This window comes from Tachypleus tridentatus, chromosome 13 (genome assembly GCF_004210375.1).
Source record: "Tachypleus tridentatus isolate NWPU-2018 chromosome 13, ASM421037v1, whole genome shotgun sequence".
Taxonomy (NCBI): domain Eukaryota; kingdom Metazoa; phylum Arthropoda; class Merostomata; order Xiphosura; family Limulidae; genus Tachypleus; species Tachypleus tridentatus.
Window position 1 is genome coordinate 117,615,213 of NC_134837.1, and position 25,182 is coordinate 117,640,394.

The window sequence follows — 25,182 nt, forward strand, 5'->3', positions numbered from 1 at the left end:
CGTTAAAAGATAGCAGCAGACAATAATTATTTCTCTGTTGTGATGACAAAACGCTAATCTATTATTTATGTGCATTAATATTCACCATTTTCATTATTCAACCATGGATACAGGTCATTCATCGAGAGACTAATATTGCTCTTTTAAACAGCTTCAGAGAAAAATGGCCTCAGCACGTGAGCGTGAGTTACATTACAGTATATTTATTCATTTGTAATTACCTAGATGAACAAAAAAAACTATTAACAATGTTATTTAATATCATAATTAGTAACAAGTTTTATATTATAACACCACGAAAGAAATTTGACAATTTGGAATGGTTTTCACTTTAAAAAAACATCCGAATATGAATTATTTTTCATAATTACTTAAGATGGCGCTTGTGAATATTTTAGTCCTGTCAAGTGTCACTAGTCGTAGATTTAATTTTGTTACATTCACAGAGGAAGTGTGTGATTAGAATTAATACGGTTTCGATTGGTGAACTTTTATTAAATATAGGAATGCTGGTGACAAAATTAAGTAAGAATAGAAAAATAAACTGTAAGCAGTTATGTTAGTTGTGACTTGTATTTGTAGTAGAACTGGTGGTTAGGAATTTTGACTAACTAGAAGAGAAGCAAGTTGTACCTAATCGGAAAACTAAAGGTAACTATAATTGTAAAGTTAATTTCTCTTACATTAGTTGTTTGCTACTTTTAATTTGAAAAACAGTTGTTGTACTGTAGTTCCATTGTTAGTAATTTTTGAGAAGTGTGAGTTGCTAGCTCACTAATATTATTTTTGTTAACAGCTGTTAGCAATTTAAAATAAAAGAATGCTATATATAGTATGGACATGCATACTTTTGCTTTGACATTTCAAAATTTTGTACAATATTTCAATAGTCTTAACACTTATCTCTTAAATTAATAATATCACTTTTATTTTTACTTTTCTACCTCTTAGCTTTTGCATTTAAATTCTAAAAAAATCAGTTTTTCTTGAAGTTTATAAGAAAGTAAAACTGACAAGCATGTAATTATATTTCCATGAACTATGATTAGACTATTTTTTTCAAAAAATGAACTTTTTTTAAATAAAATTATATACTGTTCTTTAACTCTTTGCTATGTTTATAGCTAAACTTCCTCAATGCATATGATAGTTTATAGTTTCTCATATCCTTGTTTGTTACTTTTAGTAGTTTTATATTAATATGAATTTCACAGGTGATTCTGTTTTTGTATTATAAGAATTATTAAATAAAATAATTATTCATGCAGTTATTTCCAAATATCAATATTAATATGTAACATTTTTTAATTATAAAATTGAATGTAGCATACACCCATTTTTCAGGACAGTTAATATTGGTAGGCATTCTTCAAATGTGAAAATGATAGCAAAGTGTGAAAAACAGACTTATAGAATCTAGTTTTAAATTTTTAACATTTGGTAAAAACAGATATATTCACTTTTGTAATCTCAGTGCAATTTGTTTTTCATGTAGAAAATACACCTGACTAACAAATGTATCTGTGTGATGCATGATGGGGCATTTATGAAAGTTGTTTGTTTTTTTTTCCAAAATATTACAGTGGTAGTATAAATGTTAAAATTACACAAAGGTAATAGTATTCATGTCCACTAGGCTTGATTATTTAAATAACATTTTATATAGTATCTTAGGTTTTCGAATAAGAAAAGCAACAAGTAATATATGGAAAAAAAAACACCTCATTCAATATAAATTTATGTATCTTTAAAATATGTACAAATAATGTGTGAAAAAGAAATCCCTTCAATGATGGCTGTGTTTTGAAAACCAGATACAGTTGTAAAATAAATGTTTTACTAGTTATGAATATAACTAGGGGTTTAGTCCTGAATATTTCAGTAATGGTTGAAAATGCCAAGATTGTAATGAAAGAGGAAACTGGAGAAATCCCATCAGTACCCCTAGTAGCTGCTCCCTTCTGTATTTACTCAGCACTGAAACAATGAAGTTTGTGTAGTTTAAAATGAAATAACTTATTGTTGACAAGTACTTGGTTATTCCTAGTTTATTATACCATATGTCATGGGTCTAAATACAAAACTCTAGGAGTAGTTAGAGAACAAACACATAGGCAAACCTTCTCTTAAAGTGCATCAAGATTACCTATTTTCTTCTGTGCACTGATCATATTAGTATTTTTACATGCTAAAAAGAAGTCAGTTAGACCTAACAATCTAAGTCATCAACACATTTGTAGAATTCTTGAGTGAATGTGGTTTATGTATTTTGTTGGAGGTTAATAGAACTGGTACAACCTTTAGGTGTGTTGCACTACATCAAGGTCTGAAACGTTACTGGATATTGGTAGATCATTGATATAAAACTAATATTGAATATTATTTAATTACTTTTTACATTTTGAACTATTTAAACAGAAACTTTATTTCACTATTTTATACTATGCTGGAATAACATGCTTTATTAAATTATGAGAGCTATTTAACTTAGAACATTACCTACATTATTTTATGATAGTGTGCGCCATATCTCTTCACCAAGAGTCGTCAGTGTTGTTCTGTGTTAAATTTCAGAAGTGTCATTAGTTCATGACCAAGTCTAGTATGTTATGATTTAATTGTTACACTGATTTACAGATAAACAAGCTAAATGTAAAGACCTAACATTTATGCATGTTCCAGAATGTATAAAAAGTGCTTAATTATATAGAACTTATTAACTTTTATACAAGTTTGCCTGATGATAAAGAAGGTTTTAGTCCTACCAAGTGTTCATCCAAACAACAGTATTTTACTATTAACCACAAACTATAATGTAATGTGAAAAATAAATTTTAAGATATAAATTAGCTACTTTACTTGAATAATCCAAAAATCCATATTTTCCACTGTTCTTAAATCTGTTAAGTTTTAGATTTCATACATGAATACAAACTATCAAAAATGTTTTATAAAATAATTTTCTTGTTTTCTCTAAAAAGACCACATTACAACATGAATATCTGGAGTTGTTAATAAGATTCTTCTTAAGTTATTCACTGGATGAGTGTATGAATATATATATATATATTATTCATTTATTTATTTAGATTGGTTGGTTTTCTGACTCGGTGTTCCTATTGGCCTCTTTTGTTATCTGTGTAATGAACAAAAATGTTATGAACATGAAGGTAAAAACCAGTAGAAACAGATCAGTGCCTTATAACATTTAATAGTCATTAAGAGTAGGAAATTTACATGTATGTTTCTGACATGTTATGTTGTTTAACGTAGGAAGTGTCATAATATGTAGTGTAAAGGAAACAAGTTGGAAAACACAACTTTACGATAGATAGAGAAGGAGCCTGTTCTTTTGTTTTGTAACAGTGGTTAGAATTGTTTTTGATTCAGCACAGTAACAGAAGGAAAAGGAAAGCAGTGTTAACACAACATTTGTGATACAACGGGGGCCACCCTCAATTTATTGTGCCATTCGGAATAAATAATCTGAATACCAATATTAAATCTGGTCCTTAATCCTACCACATCTTACTTCTGGTCCTTAGCCTTATCACTCTCCAGTTTGTAAGGATAACCTCAATATTTAAGTAACAAATATAGGTCTCCTTATCCAACAGAATTTCACAAAGCATACACAACATCCTGTAAGTATTATTTGATGTTATTTTAACATGTTCTGTGTCTTTGAAAAGCTAGTAGTAAACAACTAAGATTTGTCATAAGTATTTTTATTTTTTATACTGAATGAATTTCACCAGCTGAATTTTATATCTTTATTGTACAAATGGTTGGATTTCACTAGCTTAATTTTATGTTTATTGTACAAATCGATGAATTTTACATTTATTTAGTTTATTTGTTGTAATAAGTAAATAGGTTTCTAAGTCTTTCAACAAAAATTGAGTAACATGCAGGATGAAGAAAAGTGTAGGGAGTTAAAATAGACCTTTTGTTCCATACAGTAATTCTTGTTTATAAACTATAAAAAGTATTTACTTAGGGTAAAAAATAGTTTTTGTAACAGGCTATCTTAGAAAATGATAAGAAGTGAGGTGACTTCTTAAGATTACCCATTAATACATCCAAACAAAAACTGAATTAATTACATAAAAGGGTAAATAATTTTACAAAGAAGTGTGTAGTTTAACCCCAAGAAGTTTGTGTGTGTGTTCTCTAATATTTAATTATTTTTGTCTTTGCACAAGATCAGTCCAGTAACTGGTGATAGTTTTTAGCAACATGTAGGAGTGACTGTTGATAAGTCTCTAAAGTTACTAACTGTACTATAATTTTAAAAAATAGTTATTAAGTTTACCTTAAAATTGTGTATTTAACTCATCTGTTAAACCAGGAAGTAGTTTCCTTCAGAAGTAATGATGTTAATGTATCTCATATGTGGGGGATGGGTAATTCAGACTTTATTATAAAATTTTTATAAATCAGCAATATATTTCTTCATGTTAATTTTACAGATGGGTATAGAATTCATATTGAAATATAAATTACTTGTGTGTACTTTAATTTGTGTATGTTTGATTTATAAAACTAGAATACCGAATATAGAACACAGTCATTATCTTTTAGCTAATAAAACAAGACAGAATTAGGGTAGTCCTATAGAAAAGGCTCAAAACAAGTGTCATTGAAAGTGAGACCAGTCACAACAGGAAAACAAGTTATCAGTTTAGGTAGTAAAACTGGCTCATAACTACAGTTTCAAGCAGTGTCGGCTCTTTGTCAGTGAAGGTAGACAGGTGACTTTATCCAGTAAAGTCTTGTCTACTTAAGTTTAGATAGTGGATTAGTGAGGTTCTGAGATTTAGACACATTTTATTATTATTTTATTCCAAAATAAGATTTCAGGTTTTGATATTACAAGTAGATTTAGCACAGTTTTTATATGCTGATGGTGGAGTTAAACTGTAATATGACCTGATAGTGGTTAACAAAGTCTGAACAATGACCAGCTGTGAAGTACAGTTTCCTGCTCATCTGTGTGTATGTGCATGTTCTAATGTATATATTTTATCAGTTCTGTAAAGTGGAGATATAAAAGTTGCTTAAAAGACTAATTCATAAACTTTTTTAAACATTTTTGTTATTCATTTCCACTTTATAAAGTTATGATTGATCTACTAGGTTATTTAAATTATTTATCTTAAACAACAATAATTTTTTACAAAGCTTAGAGTGTTTGTTCTTGCTGTATATTTCTTGTACTTAATTTTTTTAATAACATCCTTGCTTTGAAATAAACTATGGATTATTTAGTCAAAAGTATGGTTCTTGGTTTGTAACTGTTTAAAGTTTTTTGGACAGTACAGTTTTCAACTTGCTTATAAATAATGTTACAGAAACCAGTCCTTGTGTATGCTAAGAATGTGGATAATGAGTTTGAACAGTAACAGTTAAGCCTAAAGTTGTTCACTTTGTGAAGTTTGAAAAAACTAGACTTACCTAATGTGCAACATGGTCTCGTTATTGCAGAATAATGGGAAAATGTTAGTCTGCTTTTGTTAATAAAATGTTTCATCCTTCCACTGATTGCTTAGCTTTCAGTGGGAACAGAATAATTGGTTCTGTTTTTTGGGAATTTAAATTTAAAATTAGGAAAATTATTTCAAACTTTTACAAGACCAGTGAGGCCTTGTACTGTTATTTGTACTGTTTGTAGTCATGTTGGTTAACTACAGGTTAATGGAAATGTTTGTTTCCAAGTCTGATAAATAATTTGATTAGTGAAAATATATACCTGTCTAATTTTCAGTTAGAATGGTTGTATAGCCTAAAGACATACTCCAAGAACATTACTGTGATGCTAGATTTACTTTTTTTTTTAACCTATTCTACATACTTGCAGGAAGAAAATAATTGTTATTCTACTTGTTTTTAAACGTGTTTCTGATCTAGAAAACCAGAATGTGGACAAGACTTAAATTAGAAAATAAACAAAGAATGATAAAAGAAATCAATATAGTGAGTTATCTCTTACAATCTTTAAAGTGATTAAAAATGTCTTATTGGTCCAGCCTAAATGTACGCACTTGTAGAGGTGTATGGGAGAATGGCAAAAGTATATGGCTGCAACACCTCCCCTCCATTCACCTATTGTAATATTGAAATTATTGCTAGCAAAAATTCAACCACTAAGTTTATTTGTGAGAGTAGGTTGTATAAAAACAAATCCAAGTTGAACATTGTGGTGTACATGTATAAATAATTACTTGTACTTGAAGGTCTGGAACATTTTTCACAAATTTCTTGATGAGTTCTACAAATCTCGTATCATTACAAAGGCCTTTGTCTGACAATCCCAAATTGGATATTGGCTTTTTAATCTAGAATCACCCTGCCTCTTTTTTTTGCTTAGTTAAACTTTTTCCTTGTGTTGAATATGGTACATTATGGTATAATGTCATTGTCATCACTTGATGACTGGCTTCAGTTTCACTTTAGTTTTTTATATGAAAAAGTATTTTACATGATCTATAGTTAACCCTAGTGTAACCCCCTTAAAAATTAAATTATTCTAAATAAAGTTATTCCAGACTTTCTTGATTTAAGTGTAAAATGTGCATGTGCAGTTCCTTCAAAGCCATATGATTATCCTTTGTGGACACTCATCCAGACATTTCTTTATGTTCAGCTAGGTTTGCTTTCATTACAACTATACATAACAATAATATAACTTCCGTTCATTTTATAGACTGCTATAAACACATTTTATCTAGTATTTTTATTTACTGCAGGTGTTTTTGTTTTCATGAGGTTCTTTGAACACATAACTTTTATATTCTTCACATTGTTACAAATACCAATATCATTCTTTGTTTACATGTAGTTGTATTAAATAAATTTGTTTACACGAGTTTTGTTTGTTTGTTTGATATCGTAAAATGGTTTTGAATAGACCAGGATTTATCATTCAAATACATAGTGCCTGCAAGAAAATATAACATCATAAATAGCATGTATGAAAAAGAACAAGGAAAATTCAAGCTAGTGGCTTCAAAACTACTGCAAATGTTTTGTAGGTTACAACTAGTATCTATATATGAAAGGAATCTAACTGTGTAAATGTGACGTTGAAGCCATTGTATGGATGTAAATGGCACCATATTGATGTTAAAATGGAAGGGAGGTAGTTTAGTGTAAAAAGCTGTATTTGGGTGGCTCAAGGTTTGGTGGAATATTGACTTTCAGTGTATTAAAGTAGGAATGCATGTGGTATACTTTTAAACACATGTAGTGGTGGGAAAGAGTTAATTGACAGAGTTTAACCTACCGTTTATCCAAGTTTAAATTGTGATAAATGCAGTTTATGAGTCACTCAAAAGTCAAACCTTGGTTAGCTGATGGTTATAGTGGTTACAGCTGCCTGAAGTGACTATGCTTCATATCAATTCTATCAGAAAAAAAACTACGTGCTTAGTTTTTTGCAAGCTAAGCACATTTTTTTCCAATGCATCAACCTATTTTTACTACTTAGACAATAAATCTTAATTGCTCAGATATTGTGATAATGCATCACAAAATTGTGTTGGAAAATTTTATATAAAGCAACAAACACAACTAGAACGAAATCAACTATTTTTTTGTGATGTGTTATGTAAAAACTGCTCTGATTTTAAATAAAAAAAACAATTTTGAAGAATTCTACATTAAAAGAGAAGGTAGAAAATGTACGGTATGCCTGTATACCTAATGTATATACTGGCTTTTTGCCACATTACTCAATTAATAGCAGACATAACACAAAACAGTAAAACAATTTAACCAGTATACAAATAAGATTTGGAACATAGTTTGTGTTTCCTTGGAGTCTTTTCTGTTTGATTTTCTGTGTATTAACAAGTTTAAGTATACAGAGTATCTATAGGACATTATTATTAATATACTTATTCTGTGTTTGGTTTCATTACAAATCTCTCCTAGTTATAAAACTAACAGTACTAAGCTTGGTAGGTGAACTTGTTTTTGAAAGAGAACAATCACCAAAATTTACAACTTTTGGTTGAAATAACTTCTAAAAAAGCTTAAGGAAACAATTATAGAATGGATTTTAAGCTTAAAACAAACAATAATTCACAAATGTGTACTTTGAATTTTGTTGAGTTGGATAGAGGTTAAATGATGCCTCCTTCCTGACTCAATGAAGCTGTTCTAGAGGGACCTTTTGTAGATCTCCATGCAGAGGAGATTTTGGAATATGGCACCTCTATAGACTTTTGGCCCTGAAAGGGAAACACTTTTAAAGGTTAAACACTTTGTGAGGTTCAAAGGTAGGTCCCACTTTAAATATTTTAAAAATTTGGAGGGTAGTAAGTGTAGAAGGCCTTCGTAGCTTTCACTTCTCATAGTAAAAACCTATAGGTTTCGTCTTATTACATTACTCCTCTAGAGTGAACGTGAGGTGGCTTCGGGGGAGTTTGCATATCAAGTAGGGCTAAAACATGTTTGGAAGGTTAGCAAGGCATGATGGTGGTCTTAGGAGTAGGCTAGTTGAACTTGAAACTGGCCTCAGATTTTGATACTGTGCAAATAGGACTACATTTTGTGACAAATGCTTAAATGGGACAGGAAAATATCTTACATGGCTTTTGTCTTGAGGGATATAGACCCCCATTGTGTAGCTATAGAAGTAATTGAAGATAATGGTGGAGTTTGCTTGATACATAGGGCCCCTGTGAACCATGATGCCTGCAGTGGAGTACTAGTATCTTGTACTATTATATTTAATCCTGTAGTGGGGTACAATTATTTTATGCTATTATATTTAACCCTGAAGTTAGTGGGCTAAAGATATGCTAATGTATTTAAGATCAAACTGTAAATAGACATAATTGTACTCAGTTATGTGATATTGTTTACTATTAATTTGTTAAGGGCTTTATTTGATATCAACAATATCTTATTTTAAGAAATTACAAATTGAAAAATAGAAATAGAATGCCAATTTTTGATTGTTTTCTTTTGTAAGAGTATAATACCAAACAATTCTAAAGTCTTATTTTATGCTGTTTAATATAAGTACATTTTTTCTTCAGTTTTGGCTAAAAAATATTTTTTACTTGGTAAGCTGCAAAGAAATATCACTTGAAGTATTTCTGTGACATACAACATTACATTAAAGATTTCTAATAGTTTTTACTGATAATTTCTTATTAATTTTGTGAATTGGTAAAATGTACTATCAGATGATTTGACTTTAGACAAAGAGAAACATCTGGAAAGCAGTCCGTATATAATTCACAGAAATTGTGTATTAAAGTTTTTAAATATTTTTAGTTTCTTTCTAGTTGTTTCAAACTGTTAAATAGAAGAAGGGAACTGTTTCTTTTTGTTGTTTTTTTCAGAAATGATGTCTATGTTCTGTATTATCCACATTGGGTGCTCTATCAATAGTGAACACATAGCAGTACCACAATGCTAGCTGGTCAACCATTTAATATATTGCCTTGGATTACACCAATATTATTCTGCTTGGTGCTCGTGGTTCTCTTGGTACTATGTACTTGTTTGGAGAAATCTGAAAAGTATGTGAAATATTATTTGATTGTTAGTAAGAAGAAAAAGTTCAGTTTAATTGATGTGTTTAAAACTCATTATTCTTTAAAGACTTTGAAAATTTTTTTTCTATATAAATATCTAGGTAGAAGTGAATTAACTTTAGATCTATCTTGAATGCATCTACTGTATTACAGGAGATACACTCATGATATTAATTATGATGTAATACTGAGTCTACTGTAAGATGAAGTAATTGGACAGGCCATAGAGAACATTACAGAATTCACAGATGTCATTAAAACACTAAACACAGAAATTAAATGTCCATGTTGTAATAAATCTGATAGACTGTTGCTCTGATAAGATACTTTCACTGGTTGACTCTTAAGAATCTGTTCCAGACGTGTTTTACAAAAATTTAATATTTGGCATTGAAGAAACCTCAAATTAACCCAAGATGATCAGAAGTACCTATGTGACTGTTCATTCTCATTACAAAATATTTGGGAGAATGACTTCAGATGTCTCTCGAACATGCACTGAAGGACACTGCTATTGGCATCTTTAGACAATTTGTAGTATTAAGCAAAACCCCTTCCTTGGTAAAATGGGTGTTATCCACTTCCATAACAACAAAGGAAGAAAGGTAGCTCAAAACAAAATCAACTTAACAGCTTTCTGTAAAATTTGTTATGTGCTTCCTACACCTATATATATATATAAATGAATAAAAAATTAAAAGTGTGAAAAATAAATTGATGTGTGAACTGTAGTAAAGTGTAGTGTAGGAAAAAGTGCTTAAAGAATTCAGTACAAAGAGCTAAGATTTTATTTTGTACCTGGTTTAACATGTTTGTGTTGCTGAGTAATTCACTGTAGTATTAGAATGAAAATTGTTGATTAGATTACTGGAGATTCACTGTAACATTAAATGAACATATCCAATATTAACTGTTGTATTCATGTTAAAAGTATGATTAGAAGTTGAAAGATTTTTTTCTATGTTCCAAAAACCAGTTTAATGTGAAATAATCTAATAATTGATATACATTTTCAGTTGTTAACACAAACTAGTACAGTGGTAGATGCTTAAAGGGGTTAAATAGACTCGCATACAACAGCAGTTAGCAGAACCTACCTGTTATACAACAAATATTAAAGTATGTGTTGTACATTCAGATGAAACATTCGTAGAATAAGGATATCTCACGATATCAATTATGAAGTAATACTGGAACTCTTACTTAACTGAATGTTATTACTGGACTGGACACAAAATGTGTAATCTTTATTTCCACAAATGTTAAACACATACACACACTGACTGTACCTTCTTTTATGGAGTGACAAGACTTCTTCTTTTACTAGATTCTTTATTTAAGCTGCTTTTCCTTTAGGAACATAATCCACACTGTCAGATCCAGGATTTCTTATATTTAAAGAAGCCTTGTGTTTACCTAGCTCATCATGTGATAACTCTTAACACATTAACCTATAAATATCATCAGAACAACCACTGAAGAATATTGCAGCTGGCATCCTTACCTAAGGTTGAATTGAGTTTCAGTTGTTTTCCAGGTTATAAATACTTAACATTCATGTTAAGTAGTTCACTGGAAATATGAGTTTAAAGCTTTTTGATGGTGATAAACATTGCATCTGTTGACATTAATTTGAAGTACTGATTCTGTTCAGTAAAATATGTGAAACATTTTGAAACATATCTTTCTAAACACTGACTTTTTGCAGTTGTTGAGTCAAGTCAGCATACTTCATTGACAAAAGAAACTGTTGAATTTGTTTTTCAGGATAAGACTTAGTGTTTGAGAAACCTTACCCCTACTGTTAATTGAATAATGATAGAGCTGTCATATGGGAACTTGTTTCCTTGTGAATAGATTATAAAAGTATTTTTGTGTTTGATTTTATGTGAGTGCATTGAAATTTACTTGTGTGAGTGCCTATAAATCCGTAATAAAATTACTTTTTTTGTGTATATGGGCAATACTTCAATGTGGTTATACCTTTAAGCACAGTTGTATAGAACTACCTTAAAAAAACTAAAATGATTTACATGTGAAGCATTCATTTACAAAACTAATTGATAAATTTGTGATGTAGGTTAACTGACAGCAGAATTAAAAAGAACACAACAAAATATATTGTATAAAGTTAATACACTACTCAAAGTTTTAACTTCAAAAATTAGAACATTCGTATATTATAGTAGTTTTGAAAAAATAATTTTTGAAATTACTTTGTTCTGTTTATTATAAAATATATTGTAAAGTTCATTGTCTCTACCAGTATGAATCTAGAAATCTAATCCAGTTTTCTATCATGTCTAAACAGTAGTTAGGTAGTTAGGGTGCTTGATCTGAGGGTCGTAGGTTTGACACTCCGTCCCACCAAACATGCTCTCCCTTTCAGCCATAGTACTATAATGACAGTCAGTCCAACTATTTATGGGTTAAAAGAGTAGCCCAAGAGTTGGCAGTGGTTGGTGACAACTAGCTGCTTTCCCTCTAGTTGTTCACTGCTAAATTAGGGATGAATAGTGTAGCTTTGCATGAAATTCAAAACAAAACAGTCATTTCTAGATTCTCAGAGATGACACATTTAGTTTTTTTAATACAGAAAGTCATTTGGTTGGGCTGTTGTGATTGTATTTTGAAAAAATTATAAACAAAGGAAACTGATGCAGTTGCTTTTACAAAGTACAGAGACTTGAGACAGCATGTACATATGATGGAAGCTGTTACAGTAAATATAACTAGTGGCTTTTCTGAAGATTTTAATAGATGCATATAATATTGCATTATCAATTTCTTATTGACCATAATGTCAATATTATGGTGCATTAAGAATTTCCTAAATAAGCATGCTATTTTATAAAATCCTCAATATGGGAAAGACAAACTGTGTACAATTTCTCCAAACTTGTCTTATATATGACTGTTTAGCTGTTTCTTTTGGGTTTTTTTGAGACGATCTTTGTTAACCAGTGTTAACCAAGGGCGTGCTCTGTTTTAATGTTATTTTTTTCCACCTAAAAGCGTGAGCTATGGTACCACAGGAAGACTATCATTTTTATCAAGTCCATCTGCCCAACATATTGAGGTACGTTCATCAGCATTATTAGTTTTATAACTTAACGAACACATCAGTGAAATCTAATATCTTTACTATTGTTGTTATATGTACTTTTTAAATATGTCTGTTAAGCTGTTAAAAGTGGCTATTCTTTATTTCTACTTATCTTCATTTTTGCCTTATTATGCCAATAAATCTTAAAAATAAATTTCAGTTAATTAAGTTTGGTTAAATTTATTTTTTCTGTGATTTGTTAACTTATAAATGAAAACATGCACAGTCAGTCCCATGTCTTATAAAAGTAGTCTTAACATAACTTGTTCATCAGATAAAGCTGAGCAATCAATCCCTTGTCTTATAAAAGTGGTCTTATTTGAGATAAACACTAAGTATCATCTGACAAGTTTTTTTTTATTTAATTAATAAACCTTTAAATGTCTTTCTTCAATTATGTATTGTCAACCTGAGAACATTTTTCAACACAGCTGTAGGGATAGGTAAGTCAGTGTTGTGGATACAAACTTAGTTTTTCAAGATCCCTTATTGTATCATGGTAAACTTGTTTTAAAAGCCCTAAACATAAGGGACCAAAAGAGTAAGATTGGGGAAACATTTCATGAGATGCTATATTACTCAAAATATGACCAGTTCTGAAATCTGCAAAAAAACACAATAAATAACAATAATAAATAATGTATGTGGTAACAATAATAAAAATCAACTTCAGTTAAACTTGTGATACTTCAGAATGTAGTTTGTTTTTAATTTTATTATCTCAAATAAAATTATTTAACTCTTTTTGGTATATACATTTTGGGACATCCTACAATGTTAACAAATGAATTTTTGAAGATACTTAATATCCTATAATTGTATTATAGAGAGATCTTGAAACAAATCTCAATAAATAAATAATGAAATTGGTCATTTTATTTGTTTCTTTTTTATATATATATATATTAATTTGAACTATGATGTCACTGATTGTCTGTGTGTGAAAAAGGAAGTTTACCTGGAGATATATTTATTGGTTGATCTTGAAAAAAGTTCAAACAATGACTTTTGAAGTACATCTTTAAATACTGCTTATATATATATATATACATATATATAAAGTAGTTTTTTAAAAATATGCTGCATATTTTGCTTAATTTTACTGTTTTGTTTATGGATTAAACATTTGTGGCTATAATATGTATTTTGTTGAACCAACATTTGAAGAAATATGGCAGAGGGCCATTTTTAGATATAAAACAAGTATCCTTCTATATTTATATTTTGAATTAGAATTTATTAATTAAAACTACCTTTCCCAACTTCTGGGTTGTGAGAGATACTGGTGAGTCTCAAAACAAGACACACTAAAACATACATTCATTTTAAACCTATTAACAAAACAGTGACTCTAACTGTGAACCTTGGTAGTTGAACAAGTGTAGAAAGTTTGGGAACCCCAGTTAAATATTTCTGTATTTAATACAAATATACGTGCATTATTTTTCATGTATTTTAGGACATTGGTGCAAATGGTCACATGACAATTCCTTCAGCTGATGGTGCTATACAGGTATCACTGGATACAAAATCAAGGTATTTTTTTTTATATGAAACCTTATATTCCCTATTTAAGTTCACTTCTGATAAAAATTGCAACCAACTAAAAACAGCTGATGTTATACATTAATTGAAATATATTGAGTTAACTAAAATTAGTTAAGCTGTTGTTAAGATATTAGAAGAAATCTGTGTAAAAATGTATCTCAGGAAGGCTGGTATGGGTACTAACACTTTTATTGATAAGGAGAGAACAATGTTTTGACCTTCCTAGGTCATCTTCATGTTAACAAAAAGAGTTTGCAACTGACCATTGCTGGGCAAATGTCTTAGGGACGAGAGTATAAAAGAGTACGGGATTGTAGGGAGTGTTGCAGTTGGATGTTAGGTTATTAATCAGTATAGGTATAAAGGTGTTCTTTTATATTGGTTTAATTTTGGTTTTAATTACTGTGTAAGTAAGGCTTCTTTGATTTTGCATTTGTTTATATCTATTTCCCTACTTAGTATCTGGGTGTTTCCTATGGTTATGTTGTGCTTATTTGATCTCCAGTATTAAAAAATGTGTAAAACTTTTTTTTGTTCTTTGAATCTGGTCTTCATTTTTCTGCCTGTTTCTCCAATATAGAAATTGTAGCAGTTGTTGCATTGTATTTTATAAATTATGTTGGTGTTGTGTTTGTCAGTGTAGTTTTTTTATAGTATGGACTTTAGTTTTGTCATTGGTTTTTGAATAAATTTGGTGTTTATTGGAATGTTGTGTTTTGTTAAGTTTTTGAAATGTTGGTTATTTTTTTGCTGATTTCAGGAACATATGGCATGCAGCAGTGTAAGGTTTTGTTTGTTGTGTCTTGGGATTTATTGTTTGGTCTTGGTATAGGTGTGTGCATATAATGTTTCAACAGTTTTTAGAGGAAAAATTGTTGATGTTGAAACAAAGTTTTGGTGGTAAAGAATTCTATAAGGTTTGCTAATTGGTTGCTGGGGATGTGTATCAATGGGTTGGGGTCTTGGTTATAAACACAACACACACAGTATCTTAAACAACCTGTTCATAGAATTTTCATGCAAAACCATCAACATAACTTCAGAGAAAATAAAACTAAAAGGCAACCTTATAAGAAAATGTTAATTCTATAAACAACTTAAAAGAAAACATTAAAATTCTTAAAGCAGATAGAGGCAATGCTATAGTTATAATAAACACAAATTAATACATCCAAAAAATGAACATCTTATCAGATACAAACAAATTTAAACTAATAAACACAATTCCAACAAAAACACATGAAAACCAATTAAACAAAATGCCACTACAAATGAAAAAAACCCAACATAATCTGAAAAAAACCTTTACTCTTACCTGGGAAGGATCGACTCGCATACACCACAACTATATGGCACCACCAAATCTCACAAACCCCATTATCTACTACAACCATAATTTCAACCTATGAACCATTCAACTACAACCTCGGAAAATGTATAGCGTGGACATTTTCTAAATATGTAACATCAACTGGCTCCTTTTTCAAAGACACTTTTAACTTTAAATATATTCTTAATCAACTAAATCATAAAACCTTAATGGCCAGTTTGATGTAATTTCCCTCTTCACAGAAGTCCCAACCACTAAAGCCTGCAAGACAGCTTTAGAACTTTATATCCAAAACTCAAAACCACTGATACACATTCCCATCAACCCTTATAGAATTCACTATCACCAAAACTAACTTTATGTTCAATGACCAAAACGACCTACAAATAAATGGTCTAAGTATGGGGAATCCCATGTCACCAGTTCTAGCCAACATTTTTATAACACAGATTGCATCTCAAGCAATCAATTAAGCCTTACACACACCACTATACTGGTACAAGTATGTTGATGGTACAATTACTGGATTCACATCTGCAGAACACACATTTATTTCTTCAATCTCATTAACTCTATACACCCCAACATTAGGTTCACCTGTGGACAGCAGAAAACTAACCAAATAGCATTTCTAAACCTCAAGATCACAAGAACTGATACACAATTCTAAACAGAAAAAATCACTCATACTGAATTATATGCTCCCTGGGACTCAGCACACGATACAAAACAAACACTCAACATATTAAGAAACCAAATAAACACAGCCACAAAACTATGTTCACCTGATAAAATTAACGAAATCAACAAAATAAAACAACACTTCATCAACATCAACAAATTTTCTCAAAAAAAATTGTTTGAAAAACTATACGCACACACCTAGCCCAACAACAGCAAACGATAATAAATCCCAAGATACAACAAACTACAAAACCTTACACTGGTGCATACCCTATGTTCCAGACATCAGCAAAAAATAACCAATATTTGGGGAGAACTTGTAACAAAAACAATATTCCAGTAAACACCAAATTTGTTCAAAAACCATGTACAAAACTAAAGTCTGTACTATGGAAAAACTACACTAACAAACACACCAACATAATTTATAAAATACAATGCAACAACTGCCTAGACTTCTATATTGAAGAAACAAGCAGAAAACTAGATTCAAATAATGCAAAGAAGCACCTTTACACATTTTTAATACTGGAGATCAAATAAGCACAACATAACCATAGAAAACACCTGGATACTAAGTAGGAATACAGATATAAACAAATGCAAAATCAAAGAAGCCCTACTTATACAGCAGCTAAAACCAATATAAAGGAACACCTTTATACGTATACTAATTAATAACTTAACATCCAAATGTAATGCCACCTACAATCTTGTACCCGTTTACACTATTGTGTCTAAGACATATGCCTGGCAACAATCAGTTGCAAACTCTCTCTTAGTTTACCTAAAGATGACCTCAGAAAGACAAAACATTTTTCTCTGATTTATTAGTAAAAGTGTTAATAGCCATACCAGCCATCCTGAGATGCATTTTTACTTCAAGTGGGTTTCTCATCATCATAAAATCTGTATTAAGATCATGATTTATGTTTAAGAATTATTGCTAAAAGTTGAACCATCCTTACTGATATAAGTATCCACAGAAAAGTGTGGAAAGTATTCATTTGATAAGGAAATATAGAGAACAGCTTTAATCTGTCATTCGATACTGTCCTGCCACAGGATTCTAGGTCCCCTTAAATATGAACCACTCTTCTATTATGTTCTATAATGGATCTAAATGAGCATAGATACATGATGAGATAGGTAGAATAGCTGTGTTGAGGTGTATGCAAGATGCCAGAATGATATGAACTACATGAATTGTATATAGAAAGCTTGTAGCTTGCTGCATCCATGAAATAACTTTATAATTGCAATTTCAACATATTTTGGTTTCAAGTAAGATTACTCATTTACATGAGAAATCATTTAAGTAAGTATGAGAGTTTGAAATGTTTACTTGTTGGTTTATTAAAAAGTTAGAAATCTGACTTGTAACAAATTCTCCGTAACCTTACAGTATCCAGTAGGACTACATGAGAGAGACTGCCATCTGTAAAGTGGGTGTAGCATGACCATCATTAACAGAGGTGCTGGGTATAAACTGTATACCAAGCACTTCAGGATTTCTTGGCATTGTTAAAGATGCCTTCTAATACAGAAGCAAGCAAGATTATGATATAGTTGTTGGGATGAGAGCTGAAACATATCTGTGAAGTGTATACACATCTAAGTACCTGTGGATATAAAGAACTTTTATTTGAATGTGTTTTAGAGATGACATAGTTTTTAAGGCTGCAAAACCAATGTGTTGTTATTCATAGTGCACGTGTAGTCCACGTTTGATTAGAAAGTAAATGTAAATGCTTGTATTGAACAATTCGTAGTGAAAATCTTAACCTTAATCAATGTATTTGGAACAATATGATGAATGAATTTGAAAGGTTAAGCTATAATAGTCCAGTCATCATCAACTGGCCAAACATTTGGAATATAAGATGGAAACAAAATGTTACCATCAAATTGTCTTGTTGGAATAGCAAAGGTTATTTTGATTGAGGTGTTACTTTATCATATTAAGATTTTACTCATAAGAAACCTTTTTTGACTATTTGCAGGGCAGCTTATTTAAGAAATACAAAATAATTGTTTCCAGAATATTAGCTCAGGTTATATCAATGAAATACTAATTTATTACAGAACCAAGGATCGGGCACTGCCTGACGTCCCATTGGTAACTATCATTCGTAGCCCTGCGAGTGAAACAAACCAAGATTTGGGGTCTGACAACTGTTCTGAGTGCAATGAAACTGTTTTTAAGAAGATGGTAAACCCTGTTAGACCAAAAAACCATCGACGCAACAAAGCCACGACTCCAACACCACCAGGAATGAATGGACTAACAGTTTCTGTGAGGAAGATATTTGATGTGATTAGAACATGTAGACACTGTTTTTTTTTAATTTGTACAAAGTTAAGGATTTGTTGTGGAACAAATTATAGAGTAGAAAACTCTAATAGCAATAAGCATAAATATCACAAGATAAAAAAGTATGCATGCTTATCTTGCAGATAAAGAAATACAGCATTGACATTTTATTATAAGGGCCCTCTAGTGACAACATCATTATAGTTAAAATTATTTTTCTTTGCTAATCAACCTTCAACATAATTTACAAGTACAAGTTTAAAGTATAGGTTTCATGCTGAGATAGAATTACAACCTTGCATTAACCACAAGTAGTTTGTAGGTACCAAGTTTATCCTGTTGGCCAACACTTAGCAATTAAATAAGAGAATATTTAAAATCTTTTAAGTTTATTTCTTCCACCAATAAAACTAAAGTTGATTTAAAAAAAAAATTAAAATTTATAGTATCTTTTTAATATTAGGTTTTTAGTGAAGAAATTTACTAAATCACACCTCAACCTTACAAAATGTATTAAATTTTGTATAAAAAATGAGCTGTAGATATTTGTTTAGTATTTTAGTTTTTAATGTCAAAGTAGCCTTCAATAAATTCATTGTTTCAGTTAAAAGCTAATAGTTTCATAATCAACTAACTTTAAATTTTCTTGTTACCAATGGATAACAACTTAGCTATTTAACAAATATTTTACTTTTTGAAAACTGTTGTATTTTCCTTAAGATATTTAATTGCTGAATTTTCATATTTTTCAGTGTTAAACCTTTTGTAAGTGTAAAGACATTTGGCTTGTATAGGATAAATTTCTGCTGACATTTAACTTATTGTATGTCTAAAATAAGATAAGTAAATAAAGTTTGTTTGATATACCACTTCAAATTATTCTCTGTTTTAAAGTAATTTTGAATTCATAAAGTAGTTTATTTGTATTAATGTTCCATCACTATATTTTAGGTCTCTACCATATCAAATAGTAGACCCCACTCTGCACCCTTAACTCCAGCTAGCTTTGATACCATCTCGTTAGATTTTCTCCAGAATCCAAGTTTGGTGCAAGCTGTAAACAGATCCACTGAATTATACAGTATGGTCAGCAAAATTCCACCTGTTCATCACTCTTTAATTACAGGAAAGGAGAAGTGTGGTGACAAAGATACTAATGGCTTGTATAATGACCCAGAAGTTTCTATAAAAGGACTTATGGAGCCAGCTTTACCTACATTTAGTTTTTGCAAACCTACATCTTTTTCAAAGCAGTTGCACCGGGACACTGTTGACTCCGATAATTTCTTAACATCACAAGCTGATGGTTTGTTTTATCACGTGTCTACTTTTTGACAGTCAAATTCATCTGTTACTTGTATATTTTGGTTTTGGTTAAAGATATTGTTCATTTGATGCACTTTAATTTTCAAGTTACCAGAAAAAGAAACATAACATAAATAATATGTTGGACATGTAGTGCTGTTTTATCTAAGATTGTTATATATTGTCTTTTTTTTTTGTAATCATTAAAATGTATAAGAACATGTAATTCCTTTGATATTATTTGTTCATCTCATACAAGAATAATTAGAAACTAAGTGAAATGCTGAATTGTGTATACCATTTAAAAAAAAGAGGGTGTGTATATTAGTTATTCAACTGTATCTCCTGATGAGACAATATTTATTATACATATAGCATTTCAGAGCTCTAAACTTGACAGTCATTTGTTGCACTAGTCCTTCAGATGTTTTGGAAAGTTTAAAATCAGTTTACAAAACCATAGCTTTTACAACAGTGTAAGAGGTTTCCCATCATTGTTTTTCTTATATCTACAGATATAATGTAACTGTTTAAGATCACTAGCTATAAACATTGTTATGACATGGTCCATCAACACTGTATTAATGTTACACAGTAGTCTGTTTTATAAGATGTGCCATGTGTTATTAACGTTATTAAAATTAGATTAACCTTACTCGTGGTGACTGCTGTAACAATGTGATATTAGAGTGTTATACTTTAGCACTTCATAACTTCCAATTTTATTTTAGTATAGAAGTTGGATGACCTAATTATAATTACTACCTCTAGATTTACTTTTACCATTGGATGTTGAACAGAGGATCAGAAATACTTCTACAGCAAGTCAAGCTGTTGCAGGTCGAATACCGTCAGCAGAGATTCCTTACATGACTCCTCTTTTACAACACACGCTACTAGCAACCAATGCAGAAGATAGAATGGAAGTTGCTTCAGGTATTGACAATTTAACGTCAGAGAAACTAGGTCTAAGTGTAATTTTTGACTTAGTGATAGGGCATGTGGTGTTTGTGTTTAGTCAGTAGGTGTTTCTTGTATGATAAAAAGACAGAGTTCTAAGTTTATGATTTCTGAATATACCTGTAAATTTCCTTGGGCACAGTTTAATAAACTATCATTATAACGAGCCAACTTCAAAGGAAAACAAACACAAAATAATTTAGTTTTAGTGTGTTAAACATTGAGGTTTAATTCTTAATGTTTGTGTGTTGTTTAATTCTAATAAACTTGAATAAAGCCATATCTTTATTTCTTTAACTAATGTCTGTGCTTAAAGGCTGCACTCAAAATACTGTGTTGACAACCCTGGTATAGGTCATAGTTAATGAAAGTTTGACTATGTTGATTTTTGACAACACAGTCAACAATTAATGATTATTGCTAAAAATACTTAATTGATGTGTCAAAAATATAACTATGGTATTAATTTGTTAAGTGGACATTTTTACGATAATTGTATTATATAGTCACAGTATCAGTGATGTATTCAACCAACCAAGTGCACTGTTACTTTGATTTATGACATTGAACAAAATATGGTTATTCATTCCATTATTAACTAATGCCATATTAATTGGTGTTCAAGACTATTAATAATTTTGAAACTTTGAAGAACACTTTTTCTTTATCATCATATGTACAGGAACATGTAGCAATGTTTGATTTTGTATTCTAAGTTAGTTTGTGCATCTAAATCTAACCTAGAGAAGCTGTACAGCAAAATGTATATTATTTAAAAACAGATTTTCAGTTATAAAAGATCTTTTTTTTCCTTCTGAAAGTTATAATCAAAAAAGGTAAAATTACAACATTAGACTTGGTTTCATAGGTTTACTATTAGTTTAATTGTTTATATTTGGAACATTATTCTACTGTAGTGTTTTGCTAAGTCTGATTTTGGCCAGTATTCACCTCCTTGGAAACTTGTATCATTATGTCAACATTTTCCATATATAATCAGTTGCTTTGGACAGGAAAAGTTTTAATCTTCTAAAAATTTTTTGGTTCAAGTCAGGTTCACCAGATACCTCAACACACACACACACACACGTGATTTGCATGTTACTAGGTTTGAGGCAACTCATTTAAATTTCATGTGTTTTTAACATGAACCACCCTGTTGCTTAATGAATTCAGTAGTGAAGTGACACAACTTCTATGCACAGTAACTCCACCTGTGTAACTTGCACTCACAATATTTTCCTTCTGAACATTGTATTGATCAGATATGTTCCAATTTCTGGTCTGAATTCAGTTTAAGATTCATATTTGTTAATGAAACTTTGGTTTTCATTTTCTTTGGCCTTTATTTGAAAGCTTTAATTTTTGTCATGAATTCTCCAATGATGGTGACTAGGTCCTTGAGTAATGTTATTTCACACAAACCTAACTTCAACTATGGCTTTTGGAGATATTGTAGTCTTTGTTTAACATGTTAGGGATTACCATATGCATACCAGGCCTCCTAATCCCCTCTTGTTGGTCAGTTTTTTTCTCTTCAGTTGGGTTTAATATATTAGACTGAATTTAACAATATTTAGTAGTGCCTTACTATTCATGAATGGCCTTAACTTACCAGTCACTCTATGAATTTTATTTTCAGGTATGTTCCTTTTTTTGTCTATTACTTTAGTCCTTTAATATATTTCTTTTTTTACACTCCATGATCTTAGTTCTTGGAATTTACCTTATCTTTTCTCCTTCCTTATCATTGTGGTTTAATATTGTTTCCTTTTTGTGATAGCATCTCTCACACTGTTTGACTCTTTGTCCAAACTTGTTTACATTATTCAGTTTCTTGATTCCAAGGTGTGGCCTTGGTATCTATTTGGCCTCTTGATGATCAGGCCTCCTGCCCTATTTTTCACTCTCTGGCTCTCCATTTTTCTTTCTTACTACCTTTCTGTATTCTCTCTCTCTTCCCATTTCTTTTACCCTTCTTCAACCCCGCTCTGTGGTCATTTTCGCCTAGTCTGCCCATGGTTGAGGTGTTGAACACCACCATCACCTTTTCTCTGAGGCACTTCTTCATACTTCAGAGGAATCAAAGAATTTCCACATGATGACAGCATCATGCACCAGCACACATGAAATTAAAGAGTTGTTTTAAGGCTAGTGGCATACAGACAGACAATTGAGGATGATAGCTATTCATCACCTTGCTGCTTTCACCAAAGGGTGTACCTCTTCAGATTTATATCTTTCAGATGTGATGTGTAGGTTATTGATGAAAAAAGAGGAAATATTTGATGTTTTTATTTTTGTGTGTGTGAAGTTCAATTTTGGATGTAATTAGTAGTTAAAGCTGTCAGGTTTAATTCATGCTCAGGGTTTTTCGTCAGGCCTGTTCTGATCAGGTTTCAGAAGTACCGAGTAAGCAACAAGTATCTTTTAAGTTTAATTACACTCATTGAAGTTAACTTTTTATATTTCAGAGATTCGAGACACACCATATAATATGATCAGTGTTCGTGAACCTTTAGCTAAGGTCAGAGAAGAAATGCTGAGAATGCAGCAGAGAAGAGTGGGAAATTCTGTAAGTTTCTCAGACTTCAGTGATTACCCTAGCTTATAGTTCCAGTTTCCCATACTTATCTTACCAGTAAAGTAGTATTTGATGTGTTTATGTAAGAAACAACAGATGTATAAAGATTTTACTTCTGTTATGGTGTGAACTAGGTGGAAAATTATTTGCTTGACATAGCCATGGTTACACAGTAGGACACTAACCTCAAAATGTTTTGTTACATGTAATGACCATAGAGTATCAGCACAAACTCATTCATTTCTGATTTGATGAAAATTAATATATGAAATACACAAGTATGCTGAGTGTTTTTGTTACATATGTGACTATCAAAGTGTTTTTATAGACTATAGTGGCAAACTGGTGAATTCAGAAATTAATACTTGTCATAAGGATTGGTCATTCCACAAATCATTTTCCCATAAAATTATGAATGGTACAAGTGGACATGCGAGTTAGCTGTACTGGACGTGTGTGTCTGTCTGGGGTGATAGTGATGTCAGTTTTCATTGATTATTACAGGTTTAAGTGATTGTATTGTATTTTTAATAGTAGCCCAGTTTACGTTTTTGAGGAGTAATGAAGATTATTAACATTAATAAAAGCTGGATATCGTCTTGGGGACAGTAAACTAATTGTGGATTGAGAGGTTCAACATGTGATATGGTGCTTTGAAATTGTGACAGTCAATCATGCATTACAGTTGAGAGTATCCACAGAGCTAGCAAGTGGTGCTGATGAACTGCCCTGCTTCTCATTAGCAGTTATATATTAGGGGAGGCTAAAAGTGGACTTTGAGACATGACGTTTTGCTCCACATGTAGTATGAAGGGTTGTGGGTATCATATATAATGAAATTAAATTTTGTAGGAAAGAAAGACTAAAAAAATATACTTTAATATAGAAACAGAGCCACGAGAACATCCAACAATTGGAACTGAAACTATAGGATGAGTCATTATGTAATGTAGAACTGGTAGAAGGAAGACTCAAACTGTGTTGCAGTTACTCCACTTATCTAGTTTAACCTCAACTTGTGCTATCTTACAAGCTTTAAAATAAAACAAGAACAGATGTGGGTGTCCTATCCCTCAACATCCCAGGTCTTTACCACCTATGAGAAGATGGTTTCTCACAACAACAAAATTAATAAAGATAATAATTAAAGTTCTATACATCAAAACAGAAAAACTATTATTGAAGTTAACATTCCAGTCCTCTATATGTTTCGATATAGATACCAAGATGTTGAGGAACTGCTATACTAAGCCTAACCTAGAGTATCACCTGTCCTTGAAGTTAACATTCCAGTACCCTATATCATGTTTGGACATAAATACCAATATATTAAAGTACTATTATACTAAGCCTAACCTAAAGTGTTAACGTAGTTTTTTTTAAACTTTCCGTAATACTATCTAGATCTTTTATGGTTCTATATAGGTCCACACAGTAGTAGAACATGTACAAGAATGGTAATACAACTACATTAATCCACCTATGTAAAATAACTATTTCCTCTACAATAAAATTTATAAATTATTTTTATATAAATGTTCTTTATACTTATTATAAAACTACTTAAAATATTTTAACATTTTTTTTCCATTAAAACCATTTAAATCAATTTGAGTTTTAGTACATCAATATCAGTTGAGCTACGATATGAACGACATATCTAGACTCGTTGGTTTATTAGACTTCATAATACCATGGTTTCATAATTAAATAGTTCTAGGGTACATTAAAACAGTTCTGTTTATTTAAAGTATAGAAAACAAAAGTACAGTAAAATGAAAATCGCAATGTAATGAAACA

General features: G+C 30.8%; 1 protein-coding gene across 4 annotated transcripts in view; it reads left to right on the plus strand.

Annotated features, from left to right (window-relative positions):
• The first annotated feature begins 398 nt into the window (after window positions 1-398).
• Window positions 399-25,182, plus strand: part of LOC143236499 (uncharacterized) — a 35,371-nt gene continuing 10,587 nt past the window's right edge. The window contains exons 1-9 of one of the 4 annotated variants that reach the window (XM_076474797.1): window positions 399-651; window positions 3,090-3,170; window positions 9,357-9,536; window positions 12,567-12,630; window positions 14,117-14,193; window positions 18,305-18,515; window positions 19,485-19,839; window positions 20,610-20,774; window positions 23,273-23,373. In XM_076474797.1, coding sequence (XP_076330912.1) covers window positions 9,427-9,536; window positions 12,567-12,630; window positions 14,117-14,193; window positions 18,305-18,515; window positions 19,485-19,839; window positions 20,610-20,774; window positions 23,273-23,373 — 1,083 coding nt within the window. In that variant the 5' untranslated portion in view covers window positions 399-651; window positions 3,090-3,170; window positions 9,357-9,426. Of the gene's footprint in view, window positions 652-3,089; window positions 3,171-3,316; window positions 3,645-7,903; window positions 8,283-9,356; window positions 9,537-12,566; window positions 12,631-14,116; window positions 14,194-18,304; window positions 18,516-19,484; window positions 19,840-20,609; window positions 20,775-23,272; window positions 23,374-25,182 lie in introns of those variants that run through there. The other 3 variants (XM_076474795.1, XM_076474796.1, XM_076474798.1) reach the window with 3 other exon arrangements.